Source organism: Octopus bimaculoides, chromosome 9, assembly GCF_001194135.2.
Source record: "Octopus bimaculoides isolate UCB-OBI-ISO-001 chromosome 9, ASM119413v2, whole genome shotgun sequence".
Classification (NCBI taxonomy): Eukaryota; Metazoa; Mollusca; class Cephalopoda; order Octopoda; family Octopodidae; genus Octopus; species Octopus bimaculoides.
The window spans coordinates 28293444-28315659 of NC_068989.1; the positions used below are offsets into that span (position 1 = coordinate 28293444).

At 38.2% G+C, this 22216-nt stretch overlaps 1 protein-coding gene across 5 annotated transcripts in view; it reads left to right on the plus strand.

Moving 5' to 3' along the window:
* Positions 1-22216, plus strand: part of LOC106877599 (probable G-protein coupled receptor CG31760) — a 1064573-nt gene that overhangs the window by 929462 nt on the left and 112895 nt on the right. For all 5 annotated transcript variants that reach the window (XM_052970509.1, XM_052970508.1, XM_052970506.1 and 2 more), the window contains 2 exons: positions 8528-8722; positions 15519-15587. In XM_052970509.1, coding sequence (XP_052826469.1) covers positions 8528-8722; positions 15519-15587 — 264 coding nt within the window. The remainder of the gene's footprint in view (positions 1-8527; positions 8723-15518; positions 15588-22216) is intronic.

The window sequence follows — 22216 nt, forward strand, 5'->3', positions numbered from 1 at the left end:
ATATATATATATATATATACACATATACATACATGTGCTTATGTGTGTTGAGGACGCCTGCTGGGAATAGGATCAAACCAAAGAACTATACTTCCTATTCTCACTCTGCATACTCAAATATGAAAATAAGTCCATCATCACACGCACCACCATCTTCCTATAACTATTTATGCGCTCATAGTTGCATGATTTTCGAAAATAGTGGAGTGGTCTTGAGCTATGCCGTATTTGTCTCCATACCGGTATATTTTGAAGATTTTTATGCTTCATCTTATATTCGGATGGCATCATTCAAAAGTTAAACATTACGAGGAAGTCCATGGTAACCAGCAATGTACAACATCTGATTGCCTGGTCCACACAGTTTCTTTAGAGAGGATACCGAAATAATAATTTTAGTGACAATAAAATGTTAACTTTTGCGGTTACTCTTTCTTGACGGCATAGATAAAAAGAACCGAATCAGATAACCTTTGTCTCGGCTCACGCTTAAGCTGTATATTGTTGGCTAGTACGCATAATTTTTTTAATGACTTTGAAATTCTCCCGACATTTAAAATTATTGAAAAATATTTTGGTCTACATATGTATCGTTGAACAATGAAAGTAGTGTTGCAAAAATAATAAAGGTACTAGCTATGTCATTTGCAATTTCTTTTAATCATGATTCATTGTAACCGCGTTTGACATAATGGCGTACAAAAGCATTGGCATGTTTCCAATACTCCCCTATGTCAGTACAAATATGTTTTATCCTCAAAAACTGGGATTTTGGATTTGATTTAATAATTGTATTATGTGGATGATCAGAGCGGCAGTGAAGGTAAATGTCAAATGACGCGGATTTACAAAATAAATCTGTCACTATTCGACCGACTGAAAACTTAACTTTTATGTCTAAAAATTCAACAGTACTAGGTTTTGAAGAACTAAACGAGAATTTTTTAGCCATAGTTCTTTTTTATTTTGCAAAAGCGTCACGAAATGCAGGAGATTAACTAAACTACTCTGTGATCTTTCAGAAGCAAAAATGGAAATAATAATAATAATAATAATAATAATAATAATAATAATAATAATAATAATAATAATAATAATAATGATGATGATGATGATTTCTTTATTAACCACTAGTGTTTACATAAAAAAAAACATTATGGACAACACAGGACAAATGCAATGTGGAGTTACATGATAGCCGAATCCGTTCTACGCATGGAAATAACTGTTCGACGAAGCTCCACAAGTCAGCAATGAGCACACACTGTACTAGTGCATACGGAACGGTTTCCTCGTTCCGCATTCACCTCGGACAAGACCGTCTGACAGCACGAACCAGCAGCGCCCCCCCCCCCCGGTAGCACTGCTCAAGCCAGAGATTTCGGGAAATTATCCATAGGCCCCGATCCGAAAGTCCTCCGGAAGAGACCGGCCAGTTGATCGCTCTCAAAGCCCAGAGTCTCTCATAGATCATCGTCGCTCTTGCCTTCCACTAATCTTCTATAGAACTCCAAAGTAGAACGTCCACTGACCGTACTGCCCGAGGGATTTGAGCGCTTGGTGACATTCTAGGTGTCAAACGCCCTGTCTCGGTCTTCGCCTGAGGTCTTCGCCTGAGGTCTCCGTCAAGGAGACAAGCTGCGGAAAAGCGTGTCTAACAAACGGCCATCACACTTGCTCACTGCTGAGATATCGCTGGAGATGTCGCAGCCTCGGCGCATGTCGCAGTGCTAAGGTATCGCTGGAGATTTTGCAGCTGCAGTGCATGTCTGCACATCATCAGCCGCAGCAAGCCCAGTCCTCCACGCAACGCGTGCTGACAGCAAATGGACCGTCTGACAAGCGGTACCCTTCCCTTCCACAAGAAGCAGAAGAGCAAGTGCATCAGCCTGTTTTCTCCTAGTTAATCATTGTTCCTGTCACCGCTTCGTATTCCCTTAGGATGGTGCCGGTCATCTCTATTTCAGAGACATCCGAGACTATCACGGTGACATCATCCGCATACGACATCGTCGACGAACGGGCGATGCTAAACGATTCCGACAGATGGCCATTTACTTTGACCACCGAATAGATGTTGCTGTACATTGCAGCCATCCAGCCTCTGAAAACGGGACCAAAAGCCAGCCGCCATAAGTGCAGCCTTCAAGTACCGATGGTCGGTCCTATCGAAGTCTTTCGACTGATCCAAATTGATTAGGTCCCCACCCATGCCAGGTTCCTTACCAACTCTCTCTATGATGTATCGCGTGATGTGGAGGTTGTCGCGGATAGATCTGTTGGGGATAGCGCAAGTCTACACATCAACCATCAGTTTGGCCACAAGCGCCAACCTCTTTGCTAACACCTTGGCCAAAATTTTGTAATTTGCATTTAGCAGAGTTACAAGCCTAAAGTTATCAACAATGTTCCCCTTGTTCGAACCCTTTCTCAGTAGCGCACCACACCTTGGCTCGCACATCTGGGGATTCTCTTGTTCTGTTGCCAGTTGCGATAGACATCTACCAACATCTCACCGAACATGTCTGGCATATGAATATATAGTTCGAAGGGCAGACCATCCAATCCCGAGACGTCTCCCACGTGCAACTGTCTAGTGTGTCACGTATACCTTCTGTTGTTATCGACATTTCGCAGAACTCCACATTCCTGGCCGAAAGCCGCGAACCACCGCGAGCCTCGTACAGTTCAGCAAAGTGCCGCTGAAATTCCATACAAATCTGCATGCACCCATCCTGACCCATCAAAGACCAAATTGTGGTTTTCTTGCCACGTTGCGCCTCGCCTACTCGGGCCCATCGAACGGTTTTCATTCCCTAGTGTCTTAGAGCACTAGCCTAGCTCTGACAATGCAACCTGTGGAAGAATTGGTTAAGAACCAAACTCGCTGCCAGCACGTCGGTCGCTGTGTCACTACTGAGTGCGTCTTTTAATTTCCTAACTAGTTCTCCTTCTACCCTAGTATTTTCTATCACTAATTCCCTGCTAGATCCTACTGCTTCTACTCTAACCGCCTATTTTAGGGCTGCCCACCATTGGTTGTTGATGACTGCACCTGTCCATTTTCGATGGACTAACTTACTAATCCGGTACCCGGGGCCCTGCCTATGGAGCTTAGCTAGGTCGACCATACAGATCACAAATTTGTGGTCCGCATAGCAGACAACTTCATAATTGTGGACAACCTATGCTATCCTTATATGCTGGCCGACAAAATACCCTATCTATTTGCCCACGTCTACATTGAAGTATTTGGGAAATTCAGTCTGAGCTTGTCTGCCAATCGGAAACGACTGAGTATGTTTGCGAGGTTTGCGCACCCCTCATTCCTGTAGGCTAAACCCACCCAATTCACACGTGTATCCAAGATGGCGTCCAGTCGCCTACTAACACTAAGACGTCCCAAGAAAGACTTTCAAGTATCTAAAGAAATCCGGCTGTCCCACTCCGGTCAGTGCATACACAGCGACCAGTCACGTTATCATTCACGTCCAGGACCACCATCCAACATTCCGGGTCCAGGAAGACCGACCGTATCTCGAGATCCAGGCCTTTTCTTAACAACACCGCCACCCCACCCACCATTCTCAGTCGACTAAGAGATGCAAAGATCTCATAATCATCGAAAATTAGCTCTAAGACGCGCGTGTCCGAGATCCTAGTCTCACTGGTAGCTATTACGTCAAATTTTTGTCACCTGAGGTCAGTGAGCAAGCGACGTTGCTTCCATGACGATTCCAGGCCGCGTACATTTATACTGCTTACTCTAAGCAATACCATATTGGACGATGGGAATGTATGAAAGTAGGAGAGAGTCACTTACCAAAGCTTTGTAGGGGGGTGGGTGTGCCTACTCCGTCCCTATCGTTAGATGTGGGTTTTTCCCCAGCGGTTCCTTGTAAAATCTGATATTAAGGTCCTTTTGAAAGTCTCCTACAAACTGGAGATACCTAGATTTCAAAATTTTGTAGTCACTCTGAATAGTTTTGAATATTTTCATGTGTGCGGGTATAATTGTGGTTGGTGTGACATAATTGGATTCATTAATATCCATGTGTTTGTGGATGTGTTCTATTCGTTATTTTTTTGTGCTTATAGCCGTGAGATTTATAATGTCTAGTTTATGATCTTTTGGGGGAATGCAGTCCATCAGTTGTGTATGTAGGCTATGTTGTGTTTGTGATGGTTGTAGAGGTTGTGGTGGTAGTGCCGGGGATGATGTTATTGTTGCCTGTGTGTGTAGGTGAGTTTATACATGGTGTGCTGTTGTTACTGTTCGTTCCCTCCTCCATTTTCTCGTACCTGTCTGTTCGTCTTTGGTTATCGTTTATGCTCTTCCGTCTTTTCCTTCCTTTTCGTGTCACTGTTTGCCATGCCTGTCCCTCCTTATTGCCGTCGTTTTCGTCGTCCAAATGGGAGAGGGTTATTTCTTCTACAGGTATTTGTTTTACTATTGGCCTTGTTAATGGTGTTGTCATTATTTTTGGTGGGGAGTTTTCTGTTTCTGCCGTTATTGTTGCTGTTTGTGATGCAGTTGTTGCTACTGCTGCTGCTGGTGGGCATTCTGTTTGACGATATGCAATTGCTTCCTCTTCAGTCGTTGTTGTAGCTGCAGCTGCTGCCAGCGCTGTAGTGGTTTTGTGAATGCTATTGTGCCCAGTTGTCTCTGTCGGTGCCGTTATTTGTTTCTGCTGTTGGTGATGTTGATGCTGCTGCTGCTGCCCTTGTTGTGGTGTCTGTTGTTGTTGTAGTTGTAGTGGTGTTAGTGGTTGCTGCGGCTATGTTTCCCCCCCTTTCCTTCTTTCCTGGTGTGACCTGAATCGCCACAGAAGTAACATCCCGGTCTCCTTCCTTCCACGATCACCCGCAGATGCTGGCCTCCAGGGATTTCTATTAGGTCGGGAATTTTCTCTACAGTTTCTGGTTTTACTTGCAGTAGAATTTCCAACCTTATTCCAAACCAGTTATTTTGGGATTTTTGGATTTCTAGGGGGTTTCTAGGATCTTCCAGCACCATAGCTTTTACTACCCAGCAGAAATTGATTTCTGGTGCTGTTACTTCTTTTCATTCGAATCACCCTCTGTCCCAGATAGATGGAAATTAAAATGAACTCCCCCATTTTTAATAAGATAGTTGAGTGATTTTGTGCTAGTGATCCCGACTGGAATATGACCTTGATGTAGCCGAATTTTGGGGCGTGGCAGACAAAGCTGACATCTCCCCATATACTTTTGAGGAGGAGCTCAGCTTGATTTGATGATATTTTTTCCAGTCTTATTTTCATGGACAGACATCTGTACATTATTGTTTTTGTGTTTTTTCGGTTGCATCTAGCAGCTTTTGAAGCACATTTAGTGTGGCCTTTCTTTCTTCGCATCTTATAATCTTCTCAGCTTCCTTTAAATGTTCTTTCTAACGACATACTTTCAAACTTATTTGTATCTTTTGCGAAGGAAACTTTATTTTTATTTGAACCTCCTCTTTCTTTGTTCGAAATTTTACTGATTTGTGTGGTGGTCGTAGTGGTGGTCGTAGTGGTGGTCGTAGTGATATTTTCCTTGCACAATTGGCTGCTGTCAGTTATATTTCTTGCTTCCTTGATCGAATTCTCATTACTCCTGACACTTCCACTGTGGTTGCTGTTGTTGTTGTCATTGCTGTTGCTACTCCTCTTGCTACTACCACTATCATTTACACCTAGAGTGAGTGGGGCATGTGACGGCAAAAGACAATTTCGCGTTCTACATCTCCTCCTACTTCCCTCACTTGTTGACTCGCTGAGAAAGACGATGACGCCATATTAAATTTTGCAAATTTTGAAAGGAAAATAAATCTATCTTTTCGAGTGATTTTTGCTCCATGTGGCAAAAAAAAAATACTACTGTTAATCAGACCAATATGGTTTAGATTAACTTAATCGCAAGTTATTGCAATAAAATGTAACAATAACAATCTTTTTAGAGGTAAACACGCTCCGAAATACACGTCCAGCTCTGGCACCAATAATAGTAATAATAGTTTTGCCACAGGACCCATTTATAAGTACAACTGATTTGTTTTTAAGTGGATACAAAAGTGTATTGGTAAGTGTACGATAAACTTTTATAACGAGGAGATGGGCAGTGATGTTATACAATATACCTATGCATTAAAATCTTATATTACATAAATATATATTCACGGTGGTGCACCAGCATGACCGCAGCCACTTGGCTGAAACACATAAATAAATAAATAAATAAAATACACAGAATAATTAGTTTATATGAAACAGTTATCAATTTCTCCACTCATTCGTTCGTTTGACAAAATATTTGTTGTCATTATTAATTGTGTCAGCAAGCCTTTCATTCTTTTGGGGTCGATATAGTAAGTACCAGCTGACTACTGGGGTTGATGTAATTGAATATCTCCCTTTCCCAAATGTCAGGCCTTTTGCCTATAGTAGAAAGTATTATTAATTGTGTCGTTGAAATAGCCCACAATAATGTTATTTTTTGTGAGAAAATTGCTATTTTTTACCTGTGAAATACGTGTATTCGCTGACGAACGGGATTTTTTTTCTTTCAGTTTTAAATGTTCGTTTTTCTTGGAGAGCGTTGCCGCATTGAGGGTCCATATCATTAATAATTTTTTTTTCCTCTTTTTGGTTCGTAAATTAAACTGTTTTTCTCTAAAACTAGGAAAAGAAAAATATGAAATAACTTCCTAAGTCTTTATGTAGTAAAAATCCAAGATGAGGAAAACAAATAGAAAACATGTCCTACGACAGCTAAGAAGTAATAACATCAGAATATGGGTATAGATTTGTAGAGAGTAAGAGCAATTGATTGTAGCAATCTCTGGATATAAGCAGTTTTTAAATGTTATTTACGACTAAAGAAAGTTGGATAGGCGGCGAGCTGGCAGAAACGTTAGCACGGCGGACGATATGCTTAGCGATATTTCGTCTGCCGCTACGTTCTGAGTTCAAATTCCGCCGAGATCGACTTTGCCTTTCGGGGTCGATAAATTAAGTACCAGTTACGCACTGGGTCGATGTAATCGACTTAATGTTTAGCCCCTTGTGGGCAGTAAAGAAATAAGAAAGTTGGATACTGTGGATAAAATAAGACACTTATCACTCTATTCATAGCGATTGACTTAAATCGGTTAAATTTCTCTTCTGTAAATGCATTTGATAAATACAACGCATTTGAAAAACCATTAATAGCAGCAATGATTATTTTAGATTTATTGTGGACATGGTTATAGAAGCCAATCTGCTAATGATATAAAGCCTTCCAACCTAAGCCCAATGCTACGCATGATAAAACTAGCAAAAACATTACTCCAAAAGGAGGAAAGGAAATCTAGACAGGATTCAAACTCAGCAGCTAATTTTTTTGCAACTAAATACCGCAAAGCATTTAGTTCGGTATTTTAATGTTTCTGCCATTCTGATAATAATAATAATAATTTCAACTCGGAACGAAGCGGCAATTGAAATACCGCTAAGCATTTCGCCCGGTGTGCTAACAATTCTGCCTTAGTAATAATAATAATGATAATAATAATAATAATAATAATAATAATAATAATAATGGTTTCAAATTTGGCAGCAATTTTGGAGGAGCAGGATGAGTCGATAACATCGACCCCTTTGAACGGCACATCGAGAAATTAATTTTTTGTAACTAAACACTTTCAAACTTCGGACACTGGTAGAATGTGTCATATAAAACATCTTTTACTCTTAGTGCTGTTGGGAAAATTTTGTATTTTCAAAGTTATTTCGTGTTAAAGTTGTCGTAACCAATCAATGACGTGTATTCAGCTGAATAAAATTACTACTGTTGTTTGTCAACAACTTCCGGCGGTGAATATTTCGTTTGTCACTGTTATTTATGACATAATTCATCTGTTACGTTTGTATGAATAAACGAGTGTATCTGAAGCATGTTTACTTCATGGCACCACCACAATTGTTCGTGCATTTCTACTGCTTTTTTTTTCCTGTTTTTCAGCTACTATTTTCAGATAGACATTTTTGCCCCCCTCCCCCTCCAATTTCTTCATTTTTCACATTTTTCCGTAACTCTAACCCTAAAATCTCAACCCTAACCCTAAAAACCCAACCTTAACCCTAACCGTAACCCTAAAATCTTAACCTTAACCCTAAAACCCCAACCCTAACCCTAAAACCCTAACCCTAACCCTAATTCTAAAACCCTAACCCTAATCCTAAAACCCTAACCCTAACCCTAAAACCCTAACCCTAAAACCCTAACCCTAAAACCCTAACCTAAGTGGGTTTGAAGTCCGTCGAATATGTGCAAGGTCACTACGGAGTCCACGACTATGAGAAATCCTTATTATAGCATACTGTATAGTGGCACTATCATATCATGAACTAACACAGTAATTAACTTGAATTTCATAATTTAAAATAATTCATAAATGAACATAGATTACCGAAATAATTGACAAAATCATGAAAAATATTCTTTTATACGCCACTAATTGAATGTTTGTTTTTATCAACAGAAAGAACCAAACACTTATTATAGTAGTTTCGCTTGCCTCCCTTGTGCGCCAGGCTGCGAGACATGTGTTGATGGAAGTCCATGCATTTTAGCACTTAACTGGGTTCTGAGAAGCATTGTTCTAGGAATTGCAGGATTAATCATGTGCTGTATTCCGATATTAATCTGGTTTACAGTGCAATATCGAGAGGTCAAGGTAAGATAATTTTTCATTGTTAAATTAACCAAGCTTTCTGGTTTCAGTCATTGGACTCCGGTGGTACAGGATCACCATCTTCGACAGAACTTACTTGATCACATCAACCACAGTACGGATTTTCTCTCTCTTTCTCTCTCTCCCTCTCTCTCTCTTTCTCTCTCTCTCTCTCTCTCTCTCTCTCTTCCCATCTTTCTCTCTTCCACTATTTCTAATTTCTATCAATCTTTCTCCCTCTTTCTTTTACACACTCATACACACACATATCTACATACATACATACATACATATACATATGTGTGTGCGTATGTGTGTTGGGTCTTCCCATAAATAATGCGGTTTTTTTATACTTTATTTTTCAAAATTAAGATAAACTAAGTTATTTTTTAATCTAAAATATACTCTCCTTCATTTCCTACTGTGCTCTTCCATTTATCTGGTAGGCTTCCAATGCCCCTCTTCCAAAATTCATTTGTCCGTGATGAAAAATACTCCTCCAGCATTGTTCTGATCCCATCTACAGTATTCATATTTTTTCTATCCAAATGATTTTGAAAACTGCGGAATAAATTATAATCAGATGGGGCAATGTCTGGCGATTGTGGTGGGTGAGACATCGAGCTGTATGTGGACGAACGTTATCCTGATGGAAGACCACCTTTCCTCTTGAAACCAAAGATGGTTGTTTTTCTTCTAGCGCTGACTTAAGCCACCCAAGATGCTCCCAGTAGATCTCCTTTGCTATCATATGATTTGGGCTTAAAAGTTCCAAGTGAACTAAACTTTTCACATCCCACCAAAAACATAACAACACCTTAAGTGGGTGAAGACCTTCTTTAGCTTGGGATGCCGGTGTTTCTCCTTTCCCTGCCCACTGTCTTCCGTGCTTGACTTCTTTATAGAGAAGCCATTTCTCGTTGCCTGTCACTATTCAGTCCCAAAAAGGCTCATTCGTGAGACGTGGCTACAAAGAAGAGCACACATTCACTCTCTGCGCGTAATTATACTCGGAAAGTTTGTGAGGAACACCTTGACCCAATTTGCTGACTTTTCTGATGGTACGAAGTGTGGAGGAATGGTCGAATGATCAGATACAAGCTTCTCTGCTACTTCCTCAACCGTTACGATGGGATTTTGTTCCACCAGGGTTTGCAGGACGTCCTCATCGAGAGCTACAGATTTTCCAGGACGAGATTCGTCTTCTAGGCTGTAGTTTCCGGCTCGGAATTTCTGGAACCACCGGTGATACTGGCTTATGCTTATTGTCCGATCCCCATATACCGCATTAATATTCCTCACACATTTCGTTGAGTTGTTGCCTCTATTGAAATCATTAAAAAAAATATACTGAATATGCCCCTTTGTCATTTCCATTATAGCTTTGAAAAAATAACTGTTAACATCAAACTGCACTCTTCAAAACTTCCACTAAGAATAAGGCTAAGGTTAAAATTACTACCTACTTTTATAGCAAGTTAATGCAGGTAGTTTATCCCGTCCCCCTCCGACTTATAGTTCATGCAGTTGAAAAAACCGCATTATTTATGGGATGATATCTATCTATCTATCTATCTAATAGATAGATAGATAGATAGATAGATAGATAGACAGACATACATACATACATACATACATACATACATACATACATACATACATATACATGCATACACACAAACAATACACACACATACACACACACACACACACATATATATATATATATATCAGTGAAGCTAATCGCCACATCAATATGGCTGTTCAATACTAGTTTAACCCCAGGAAGATCTTCCACCAACTGGTTATAGATGCAGTCTTCACTCTGTATATATATTGCAAGCGGGGAAGCGAGCCCCTACCATCCACCAGTAGACGACAGGATCGCATGAACGATTGCGTTTCCAGCTAGTTTGCTCGTCCTCAGTTGCGAACATACGGTCGCCAGAGAGATGGACAGAGTCCGCTCCAGCAAGTAATGTACAGTAAACAAAGCAACCAAAGTAACTAATTATAAATTCTCAATAAGAGATGAGAGTGGTAACTATACTAACAAGTAAAGCCATCTCTCTGATATATTAGCAATATATCTTTATTAACACTACGAATATTCATTTCGTAATTTTAATGTCAATCTTAATTTTAATTTTAAATTTAATTTTAAATGTTAACTATATTTTTAATAATTTTTAATTATTTCTATTTATTTATTTTTATAATATTATGTTTCAACACTAGTTTTTAACTGTAAATCTTAAATCTTTTGTTTGCTTAGCTTTATCACAACTAGACAGCCCTAGGTCTCCCCTCGAGTAAAATTTGACCACTCACTACAGATGACGTCTATTATCATATTTGTGATCGCTTTCTTACCTACACATCCTCCCTCTCATTGGTACCCAGCCTTGTAGGTCTGGTATCTGCTTTATCTTTTCCCTTATCTGTCCGTCTCTACATCTACTCCCCCTAATTTCTTTGGAAAGTAATACCCCACACTTGTCTTTGCACTCACTCCCTCTAATTTCCCTGATATATACCAATCAGTATATATCTAGCACAAAGCCGTTATCTACCTGTCTTTCTCACACCAGATTGTATTATTTATTCCTCCCTCTAATTTCTCTGGACTAAATACTCTCCACAATACTGAATAGCATAAGGCATATGTCACTTATCCACCTATCTTTCTTACACCGATGTATATTATTTATTCCACTTTCAGTATTTGTTCAACTTTACAACTGCCAGTACTCATTTTTCCTCACTACGGAGTACTATCTAACCATTCTTTTTTTCTCACAATGGAGTACTATCTAACCATTCTTTCTGATCATGGATTTACCTAAGGAATACCCAATCTAACTGTATTTAAATGGACCTCTCCTCCCCCTTGGACATAATGTACCGCAACAACTATCATTCATGAGGAACTTTCTTCCACTATGTAACCTATATCTCCCCGATGACAGTATACCCAACTTATGGAGTTTCCGCTCAACACGACGTTCCAATAGCTGGGATATCCCAGAAACAGATGTCAGAGACTATTCTTTTACCATCCGTTCTGTAGCTAAATTAAATTAATTGTCCTAGTCAGGTCTTACCTAATTGTTTGCCTTTCCTCACCACTTTAACCTATATGTATATATATATATATATATATATATATGCATACATACATACATACATACATACATGTGTGTGTGTATGTGTGTGTAGCATTGTAATATGTGTAAAGGTGATAAGTGCTCAAAGATTTTTCAAACTTTTTTCCATCTCTGACACATACACGTATACACGCACATACACACACACATACACACATATATATATATACACATATTTATACAAACGCGCACGCTCACACACACATGTATATAATGACGGGTGATATTCATGTCTCTACCAAAGTTTAAAAAATAATGAATTAACTGCTAAGATTTATATTAGCAGTAATTATAAGCAGAAATTTCAACTTTGTTAACATTCTATCTTACCTGGGTATGGTAGTATGAAGCCACTCAGCAGTAATGCATTACTGTAACACCGTAAGCTATATTCTATAAGACGATACTAGTTTCCATTATACAAAATGTGTTCTTCTTCGTTTGTTATGAGGATATTATTGTCGGTTACGCTGCTTGCATAAAATACTGTGTTGGGTCAAAAGCTTTGCAATATTTTGGTAACTTCAAGGTTGACTTTGACTTTCATCATTTTGGGGTCGATAGAATAAATACCAGTTGAGCACTGGGGTCAATGTAATCTGATTACACCCTCTCCCGAAATTGCTAGTTTTGTTCCAATATTTGAAACCTAATATTTTGGTAACTTATTTGCTTTACTTGTCAAGTTACAGCAGCAGCCTAGAACTCAAAGTAGAGGCCATCATGCTGCACCATCTGAAGCCACCTTTCTGCCACTTCTTTGATCCCGCACTTATAACAGTTCTTTCCCGTGAAGCGAAGAACTCCTTCACTGAAGCTTCCACCTCTTCTTGGTTGATGAAGCGTGGAAAATGTAGTGATTCAGCCATAGATCGGAAGTAATAATCCGAGGGAGTTGTTAGGTCCGGACTATATGCTAGGTGTAGCATCAGTTCGAGCTTTATGAGGTCTTGCGTTGCCTTACTGCAGAAGAGCTGGCTATCTGTTAAGCAATACAGGGTATTTTGCCGCACAATCGCGTACATCCATGAGATGCAAAGCTGTCCTGATACTCCCCGAGTGTTACTCGCCAGATTTGTTTTATGGTTATGAGCATGGCAAAGAAATCTACTGTTTTAAGTCTACCTGACCTTACCTGTTCATCGAGATTTTTGAAACTAGAGCGAAATTTATTGAACCATCTGATTTACGTCTTGTGATCAACTGCAACTTCACCTTTCGCACAACAATTGTTTTTGGTCGCTTCCTCGGCATTACGGCCCAGTTCAAACTTGTAAAGCATAAAACTCGAATTAGACTAGGTCGCACGTTCATCTGTCTGACTTTCAAATGGTATACGGAGTGAAGCAATACACAACGCGTCAGTGCACCAACTACCATGATATGACCAACTTCGGCAGTTACCTTCCATGGCTTGAAATACTTCGGTCACGTGATATACACGCCGCAAACTAGCACGTATGCAAATATTTTATTACTTGAAATGTTTAACAAGGTCTGAATATATTTTTGTTGTTAGTCAGCTTTATCAAGCTATCATCTAGGCTTTTTTAACCAAGGTAACAAACTAAATATTGCCTAAAAATGTATATTGCCAGGGAATCTAAAGTAGATACATTACAGTTCCGCAGTTCTTGCATTTAATATTGATGAAATATATATCTGCAATACATCAAGATAAATTTAGAAGACTACAACCCTTCGTTTCCTTTTTTAAAATTGATGCCTCTTTCTAATGTAAAACTAATAATTTCAGATTGACTAACTTGGAAGTGAAGAAAAGATTCAGAACTCTGATATAACTTTTTTTTAACTGATGTAGCTGAAGTAATAGTTAGTAATAGCAAAGTTCAATTCTAGAAATTCTAACTAGATTTTTATCATGGCTCGTTTGGCACCTCTGGTTTCGTCATGTTAGTATATCTAATATATGCTGTAAGATTGTAGACGTTTAATAACTAAAGTAGAAATTAAAGAAAAGCAAACGTTGGCTTAACATTCAACAGACAATACAATTAATGAAGGAATTGCAATCCTAATTGAAATCATTAATAAAACCTAAAGTCAGCTATCCAATTCATAGAAATCAGCAAAAAGACAAGTTTCTTTTTTTCTTTTAATACAAACTTTAGCGGTAATCGATATTCCACTAAGCAAAACAAACAATAGCAAAAATAAAGATCAAACTAAATTTTCTGATTAAGTTAAATGATTAATTGATCTAGTGTATATTTGATTATTAAGTGGATACTATGATTGCTATTTGAAGAAAAGTAGATTAGACGCACATATTAGTATATTTCTCAAAATCTTCAGACATTTTACTTCCTTAACTTTATCACATGTTCAGCACATTCTAAGAGAAAGTTAAATAAAGCTATTTGACAGACGCATAGACATATATATGTAAGAAAGAGGTGTAGATGATTATATCAACCCCATAATATAACTGGTAACTATTTGTTATTGACGCCGCAGGAAAAAGTAAAATCCATCTTTACGGTATTTAAGCTACAATATAAAGGTTGACCGTCAATTAACCCAGCAACTATATTACCGACTGCTTTTTGAACATCACATATCTCAGAAAAATAACATGTACAATCAATTTTATCGATCAGTACTTGATCGCTGCTTAGCTCATCGACCTTGGATTGATGAAATCAATATTGATCTCATTCGTTAGAAATCATTAGTTTTTATATTGGTATGATGTCAAAATCTTATTTAATTGACCGTAATTGGTGGTGTTTATTAATCTATTTAAGAGTAATATGAATGAAACGAATTGGTGAGATGAGAATACTAGATTCAACTCGGCCAGTTACGTCAGATGTACAGGACGTGATTGTGAAGTGTCTGCCATGTGTACCTCGCTGCGGGCGTTATTGTTTTTACTTTGTGAGACAGAGATCATCTTCAATCCAGAAGCTGAAAATTCTGTCCACTCGATCATTACGTACTTTCAAGTGACATTCTAAGATGTTCAAATTCATGAAGACAAACTTTCAGCTATAAATTACTTGAGCTTTTGATATTGGAGAATTATTATTACGCATTACATTCGGCAAAAGTCAACCCCTTTTCTCGTCGACTTAACCTTTCCCTCATCCAACATTGACAAAACGTGAAGATGTACTATAATGTGACTTTCGATTTCATTTAACGTTCCATTTATCAAAATGTATGGAACTATCTCTATGTTAGAAAACTATGTTTGGAGCAGTAGATGTCAGAATAGGCAACACGAAGAAAAAATCTTTGTTAGGTGGAAAACAACTTTACATGACATAGTCGTGATATCCTTAACAATACTTCTAAAATAATATTTTAGTTATGTTTCCTCTATGTTCTGAGCTTCACTTCTGCTGGAGTTAACTTCGGCTTTTAAATTCTTTCCAGCGTTGACAATTAAACCAATACACGTTTAATATAATGAGATTGCTTTAATTTATAATACATTTCACCTCAGAACATATAACCTTGAACTGTTGTTAGGAATTGCTATTATTTTATTATAGATATAATCATAATAGTTTCAAAATGCAAAGGAAATTATTCTAGCGAATCTTTGAGATTTTTTTTATTTCATATTTTTCTGAAACCACTCTTCTTTTTTTCATTTCTTGCAGGTTCTTAAGGCCTCCAGTCCGTTGTTGATGCGGATTATTCTTCTGGGAGCATTTTTCTTATATTGTCCCGTAAGTCTTTATACAAATATTCAATGTTCTGTTTTAACAATTGCATATATATATATATATAGATATCTAGAAATATTTACTATACCCCACGCAACATAGCAACCCGTCAATAAGTCATGCAGTAAAACTTTCACTTATTCTAGAATCTGTTTGCCAGAGTTCACAAAATTGAAGATGAAATATAAAAATATAAAAAGAAAGAAATGTTATTCACCAATCATCGAAATAAACTAAATAAATTATTTATGGTCACTAGAGTTGTTTTCTGGAAGATTATTTGGTTCTGTCTACTTAGAAGAGTGAATGTGGAGAAGAGGATTTGTTTCGATAATAATGAGTATGCAGAGCAACGGATGTCACAGTAGAACACTTTCAGGAAATAATTTGGCAAGCAATCTTTAATATATGAGGATATGCAGAAAATAAAGATGCTAATGTCTATTTTGAGTCGTCATATCAGTCGGATAGTGTGTTGCGAAAGTTTGTGGAATATCTCTGCAGCAGCTATTATCCGAATTATCAGAGGGTATATATTTACGTCTACATCATTTTCCAATGCGTATATTCATATTTGAGATCGTAAGTTTTTTATTCAGCGGATCTATTATATTATCAAGTGGTCTCCTCAGTCATGTTCTTCAGCTGTTCATCTGCTTAGTTTCTTTCTCTTGAAATGAAAAATGATCTACGAGATATTATTAGAAATAAAATATTTTTTTTGTCTTGCTATGCAGTGTACAGGATAGACTACGAAAAGATGATTTAGTAAAAGCTGGGTTGCTTTCGCACATAGGCTAGGTCTGCTCAATCAGTAATGAACTGAAACTAATCAGCAACATCAACTACAGAATTAAAATATTATTGATGTTCTCTAATTTTTTTAATGTGAATGAGGTTCAGATAAAGAAACCCACTTGCAACAATTATACTGTATTAACGAACAGAAAAAAAATACATACACATTTTTGGTCTATGTTAATATTGGAAAATTATCAAATTTATTATTATTTTGGTTTGACTCATGTTCGGTTTTATTCATGGGAGGATTTATGTGAGTAGCGGGTTACTACCTGTAACCTTAGGTATCCACAAGTTTTCAGCTGTGTTTCAAGTGCTTAGAACCCTCCTGATAATCCTTGTTATCCCTAAGAGACAAACTTTCTGTAGGAGCTCTACCGGCCATTTTATTCTAATTTCGTTCAACCATTTGTCTATATCTTTGCTTACTGTTCCCAATGAACCAATTATTGTAGGCATGGCTTTTACTGTTCTCATGCTCCAAATCCTTCCTATTTCAAATTTTAAGGGTTTTTTAAACATTTTTTCGTCCTCTTTCTTTACGATCCTAGAATCAAACGGGCATGATGGGTTGATTAGTAAGCAACTTCGCTTTTCCTTATCTATAATTGTTATGTCCAATCTGTTATTTTCTAATATCTTGTCCGTTTGAACACGAAAGTCCCACAAAATCTTATATTTCTCCTACTCCAGTACTCTTTCGACTCTAGCTTCAAATCCCCGTTTCTGGTACAGTTTCGAGTGTAAAACTTTTACAACCTAGTCATGCGTCCATTTCTTATATTCTTCCTGTACCAACTTGGGGCATTCTTTCACCAGGTGTTCTATTTTCTCATTCCAAGTTTCAAAGGTTCTACATTATACTGACACATTCTCTCCATTTTTTCTCAAGTTTTTTTTCAAGTTGTTTGTTTTTATCGCTTGATCTTAGGCTGTTACATTTATGCTCTTTGTTTCTTTTTATAATTACCCATTTTTTTTTACCAAGCCCAGGATTTTCTTCCACATACGACTTCAGTGGCTCTCCAGAATTGGCCATGCAGAGGTTTCTCTTTAATCTGTCAGACATGCTCTCTTTGTATTTCATTCTTCTCCTGTTCTCCTATTACGTTTTTCTGCTTTTCTGTACTGCTCTGTAAATACTCTACTAGGCTTTTTCTTTCCATCTATACACATTATTCAACTACTATTAAGCCTCTTCCACCCTGGTTTCTCCTCAAGTACAGCAGGTTGATACCAGCTTTCGGATGGGCTTCATACAATGTCAGCTTTTGGATGGTGGGCTCCATACAATGTCATACATTGTCATTATTATTATTTTCATATACACAACAGATTCGACTGTTGGGGAAGTATTATTATTATTAAGGCGACGAGCTGGCAGAATCGTTAGCAAGCAGGGGAAAATATTTAGCGGCATTTCGTCCGTCTTTACATTCTGAGTTCAAATTCAGCTGAGGTCGATTTTGCCTTTCAGCCTTTCGGGGTCACTAAATTAAGTAGCAGTGAAACACTGGGGTCTATGTAATCGACTAGTTTGCTTCCTCAAAACTGCTGCTGTTGTGGGTGGCAAAATTAAAACCATTATTATTATTATTATTATTATTATTATTATTATTATTATTATTATTATTATTATTGAGTGAGAGAGCAGTGCATGCCATCAAAGTGACACTGAGGTACAATATAGGAAACCCAGTATACATATCATGACTACCCGTCTGATAAGATTACACCAGGCACATACATCACAACCATATGTGCGCGACGTGGTGATCTCAAATCAAAATAAACAGTGCATGAACTTTCAGATAGGACCCAGTTAGAATTTTCTTCAGGTTGTGTAGTCCATCCCAGAATAAAGGTCGTTTAAGGATGTTGAACGAAACACTTATGTTCCAGAGTAAAATTATTCACACTTCAACACATAGCTATGATATTCCCCCGCTACTTCTGCCCGTGATCAGAGATGCACATATCGTCAGCCACCAAGAGACATGCTCAACTAGTTAAGGTCAAACAACTGACGCGCAAATCTGTGGTACTGAGCAGAACATTTGCTGTAGCCCATCTTTTATACCAAGATAAAACATGTACGTGATAACACTTCCAATCAGTTAAGATCAGAAGCCATGGGAGTCAGTGCCTGGTACTGCACCATAGTATTGGTACTGCATCATAGTATTGGTACTGCATCAGGACATGGTACTGCATCAGGGCATTGGTACTGCATCAGGGTACTGGTACTTCATCAAGGCATTGGTACTGCATCAGAGTATTGGTACTGCATCAGAATACTGGTACTGCATTAGGGAATTGGTACTGCATCAGCGCATTGGAACTGCTCAGAGCATTGGTGCTGCATCAGGGCATGGTACTGCAAGAAGCTTGCTTTCCAACCACATGGTTCCGGGTTCAGTCCCACTGCGTAGCACCTTGGGCATGTGGCTTCAACTATAGTCTTGACCCGACCAAAGCCTTGTGAGTGGATTTGGTAGACAGAAACTGAAAGGAGCCCGTCATATCTATATATTTATGTGTGTGTGTGTGTGTGTGTGTGTGTGTGTGTGTGTGCGTGCATTTGTGTGTTTGTGTTTGTCCCCACACCATCGCATGACACCCGATGTTGGTGTGTTTACGTCCCCGTAACTTAGCGGTTCGGCAAAAGGATGCGATAGAATAAGTACTACGCTTAGAAAGAATAAGTTGTGGGGCGATTTGCTGGACTAAAGAAGGTGCTCAAGCATAGCTGCAGTCAAATGCCTGAAACAAGTAAAAGAATAACAATAAAAGAATAAAGAAAATAAGGGGGAAAAGGGAAAGAAAATTCACAACGAATTCACAGCGACAATGCTCTTCTCAGTACGTGTGACGTACCAGTTAAGACAATATTTTTCACTTCCTGTATGGATGGTAAGCCAGAGATCATTTTAAAATAATTTTCAGTTCCTTTTTTGATCATTCCAAGTGCTCCTACAATAACTGGTATTGTAACCGACTTGAGATGCCACATCTTTTCGATTTCAATTATCAAATCTTTATATTTTCTGACCTTATCAAATTCTTTTGCCAAGATATTATGGTCACAGGGTATGCTCATGTCAATCAATAAACAGATTTTATTGTTTTGGTCTTTTACAACAATATCCGGTTTATTTGCTTTGATGGTCCAGTCTGTACATACTCAGGGTGGTGCTTGTACCATTTGCCAGCAGTTTTGATTTTATAATGCCGAAACATTATCCAATGTAGATATTGACCAACTCTGTCATATCTTGATTTGTACTCTACAGGTGCTAAAACGTTACACTCAGAGATTAGGTGGTCCACTGTTTCAACCAATCGTTGCAGTATCGGCACTTTGGGTTTAAGCCATTTTTCATCACGTTGGTTTGATAGTTCCGGGTCAATAAGCTCTGATCTTGAGCTGTCAAGATAAAGCCTCCACTCTCTGCCTTTAGTCCTGAGCTCCGTAGCTACTGATGGGTGTGCTTCTGGTCTACATCAGCTTGTTTGCTACTGGCCACATATTTGCTATGCAGAGGTTTTTGTTCTCACCTATCTGCTAAATTCTTCAAACGCATTTTGCTTTGCTATTGGTTTCACCTTCTTTGCAATTACAGTTGCCGCACTTCCATCATACTGTTCAACCTAGGTATCATGCATAAACTAGCTTAAAAATTGTTTGCTCTCCATAACAGAATGAAGATTCTTCGACGTCTTTCGTGGTTTTCAACAAGATTTAGCACCCATCCGTTAGATGTTTCAAGATATTTTGCCAGGCCAATTGTACGAGATTTCAAATTGGATCGAGTCTCGACCTTCTTGAGCTTTGGGTTGGTAAAGACGATCTGCGTTTGTCTTTTGGTGTTGCATCTTATTGTAAGTCAGCAGCTTACGGATTTTCCTGTCAAACTTCCTTATTTCGCTCATATTTCAGTTCAACACATTGAAATAGTAAATAACAACTAGAACTGCTAAAGAGTTTATGCCTAACACCTTATTACGTGCATTTAACTCGTATTTTAGGACTGCTCGAAATCTTCTGTAACACTCCTCCCTGATCTTCTCTTTCATGCTTGCATGCTGAATGTCAGAGCCCTCATTTGTTCCGAGGTATTTGTAAGTTTGTTCCTGCTCAAGTTCTTTTATGACTGTGTCAACATCCAACACCACTGAATATGAGGTCTTCAATTTCTCTTACTGGGAAGTGGCCTTGGCACATTTATCAAGACCAAATTCCATCCCAATGTCATCACTGAATACTCTCACAGTACGAAGTAGTCCTTCACGCTCATTATCGTCTTTGCCATAGAGTTTTAAGTCATCTATATAAAATAGACGACTTATTTTCTTGCCGCCAATTTTATATCCATATCTTGTTCTGTTAAGTTCACTTGTAAGGGATACTAAGGCTATGCAAAAATTAAAGGTGAAAGTGAGTCACCTTGGAAAATGCCGCAGTTGATATTAATATTTTTTGTGGTCAGTACTCCATTAGAGTGGTATAATTGGAGAGTCGTATTCCAAACTGTTGTGCTTCAGGAAGTCTGAAATCAAAGGAAAAATTTTGAATATATCCAGCGACTTCAAGATCCATGAATGCAGTATACTGTCAAAGGCCTTTTTATAATCGATCGATGCGAAACAGATTTCTGCGCTTGTCATGACAGTTCTCAAGGATCATACAATTGATTAAGAGTTGATCTTTGCATCTGAGCATATGAGCCTTGTCGGCACCCTTTTTGTTCAGTGGGTAAAATATCGTTCTGTTCCATAAATTTATGTTCTCTCCATGAGGATAGATGTTAACATTTTATACGTGGTAGATAGACATATCACGGACCGACAGTTTTGAGGATATTTGGTTTAATTATTCTTCGGGAGTAGATAAGTAATACTTCTTGCTAACAGTCAGGTGCTTTCGTAGGATCTTTCATAATTGCATTGAATAACTGAACTAATTTTTCGTGTGCGCACGGGAGCGATGCGAACCAGAAATTTGACACCCTATCATTACGAGAGGATTTCCACTTATGATCTTTCCTGAGTGTCATCCTTATCATTATTATTATTATTATTATTATTATTATTATTATTATTATTATTATTATTATTATTATTTCTTTTTATCACAGGTGGTTTTGTTGGAACTCCTGGGGTCTTGCATGCGTAGCGGGCCTCTACCTACAGCCTACGGTACTATACTATCTGTACTTTTCAGCTAATACTTTTCTGATTATTCTGGCCGTGCCAAGGAAACAAACCTCTTGTAACAGTTCTACTGAGCAATCTATTCTAATTTCCTTTATATTTTTCTTGATGCCTTCTCATTCCAAGGGCCGACCCTCCAGGTCGTGGCCAAAGTTTGGTCTTGCGCTGCCATTATAGAGATTTCGGTCTCTTCTTTAGTGTTCTTTTTTTCAGTCAATCCCACCTATTCTATCAGCAACTTCTGTTCTGGCTATATGGAATGGATTGTGTAGTCCCTTGTTGCGCAGCTCTGTATGCCTTGGGTATGTGCTGTGGTTTGCTGTGATGTTCTTATGGTTACTGTATTGAAAGTGTTTTGCGTAGGATGTGTGCAGTGCACAGTAGTGCAATTTTCTGTATGTTATATATATTTGTAAGTCCTGGTGTTTTTGTTATGTATTTGTCTGAATATTTTTTTATGATAGGAATTGTTTCTGTTTTTAGATTCCACATTCGAGTTATCTCTATTTCCAGGTCTTTGTATTTTGAAAGTTTTTCCATTTCTTTTCGAGAAACGTTGTCATCTGCTGTTATTGATACATCAATTAGAAAGCATTTTTTTCTTCATGATCTTTGAC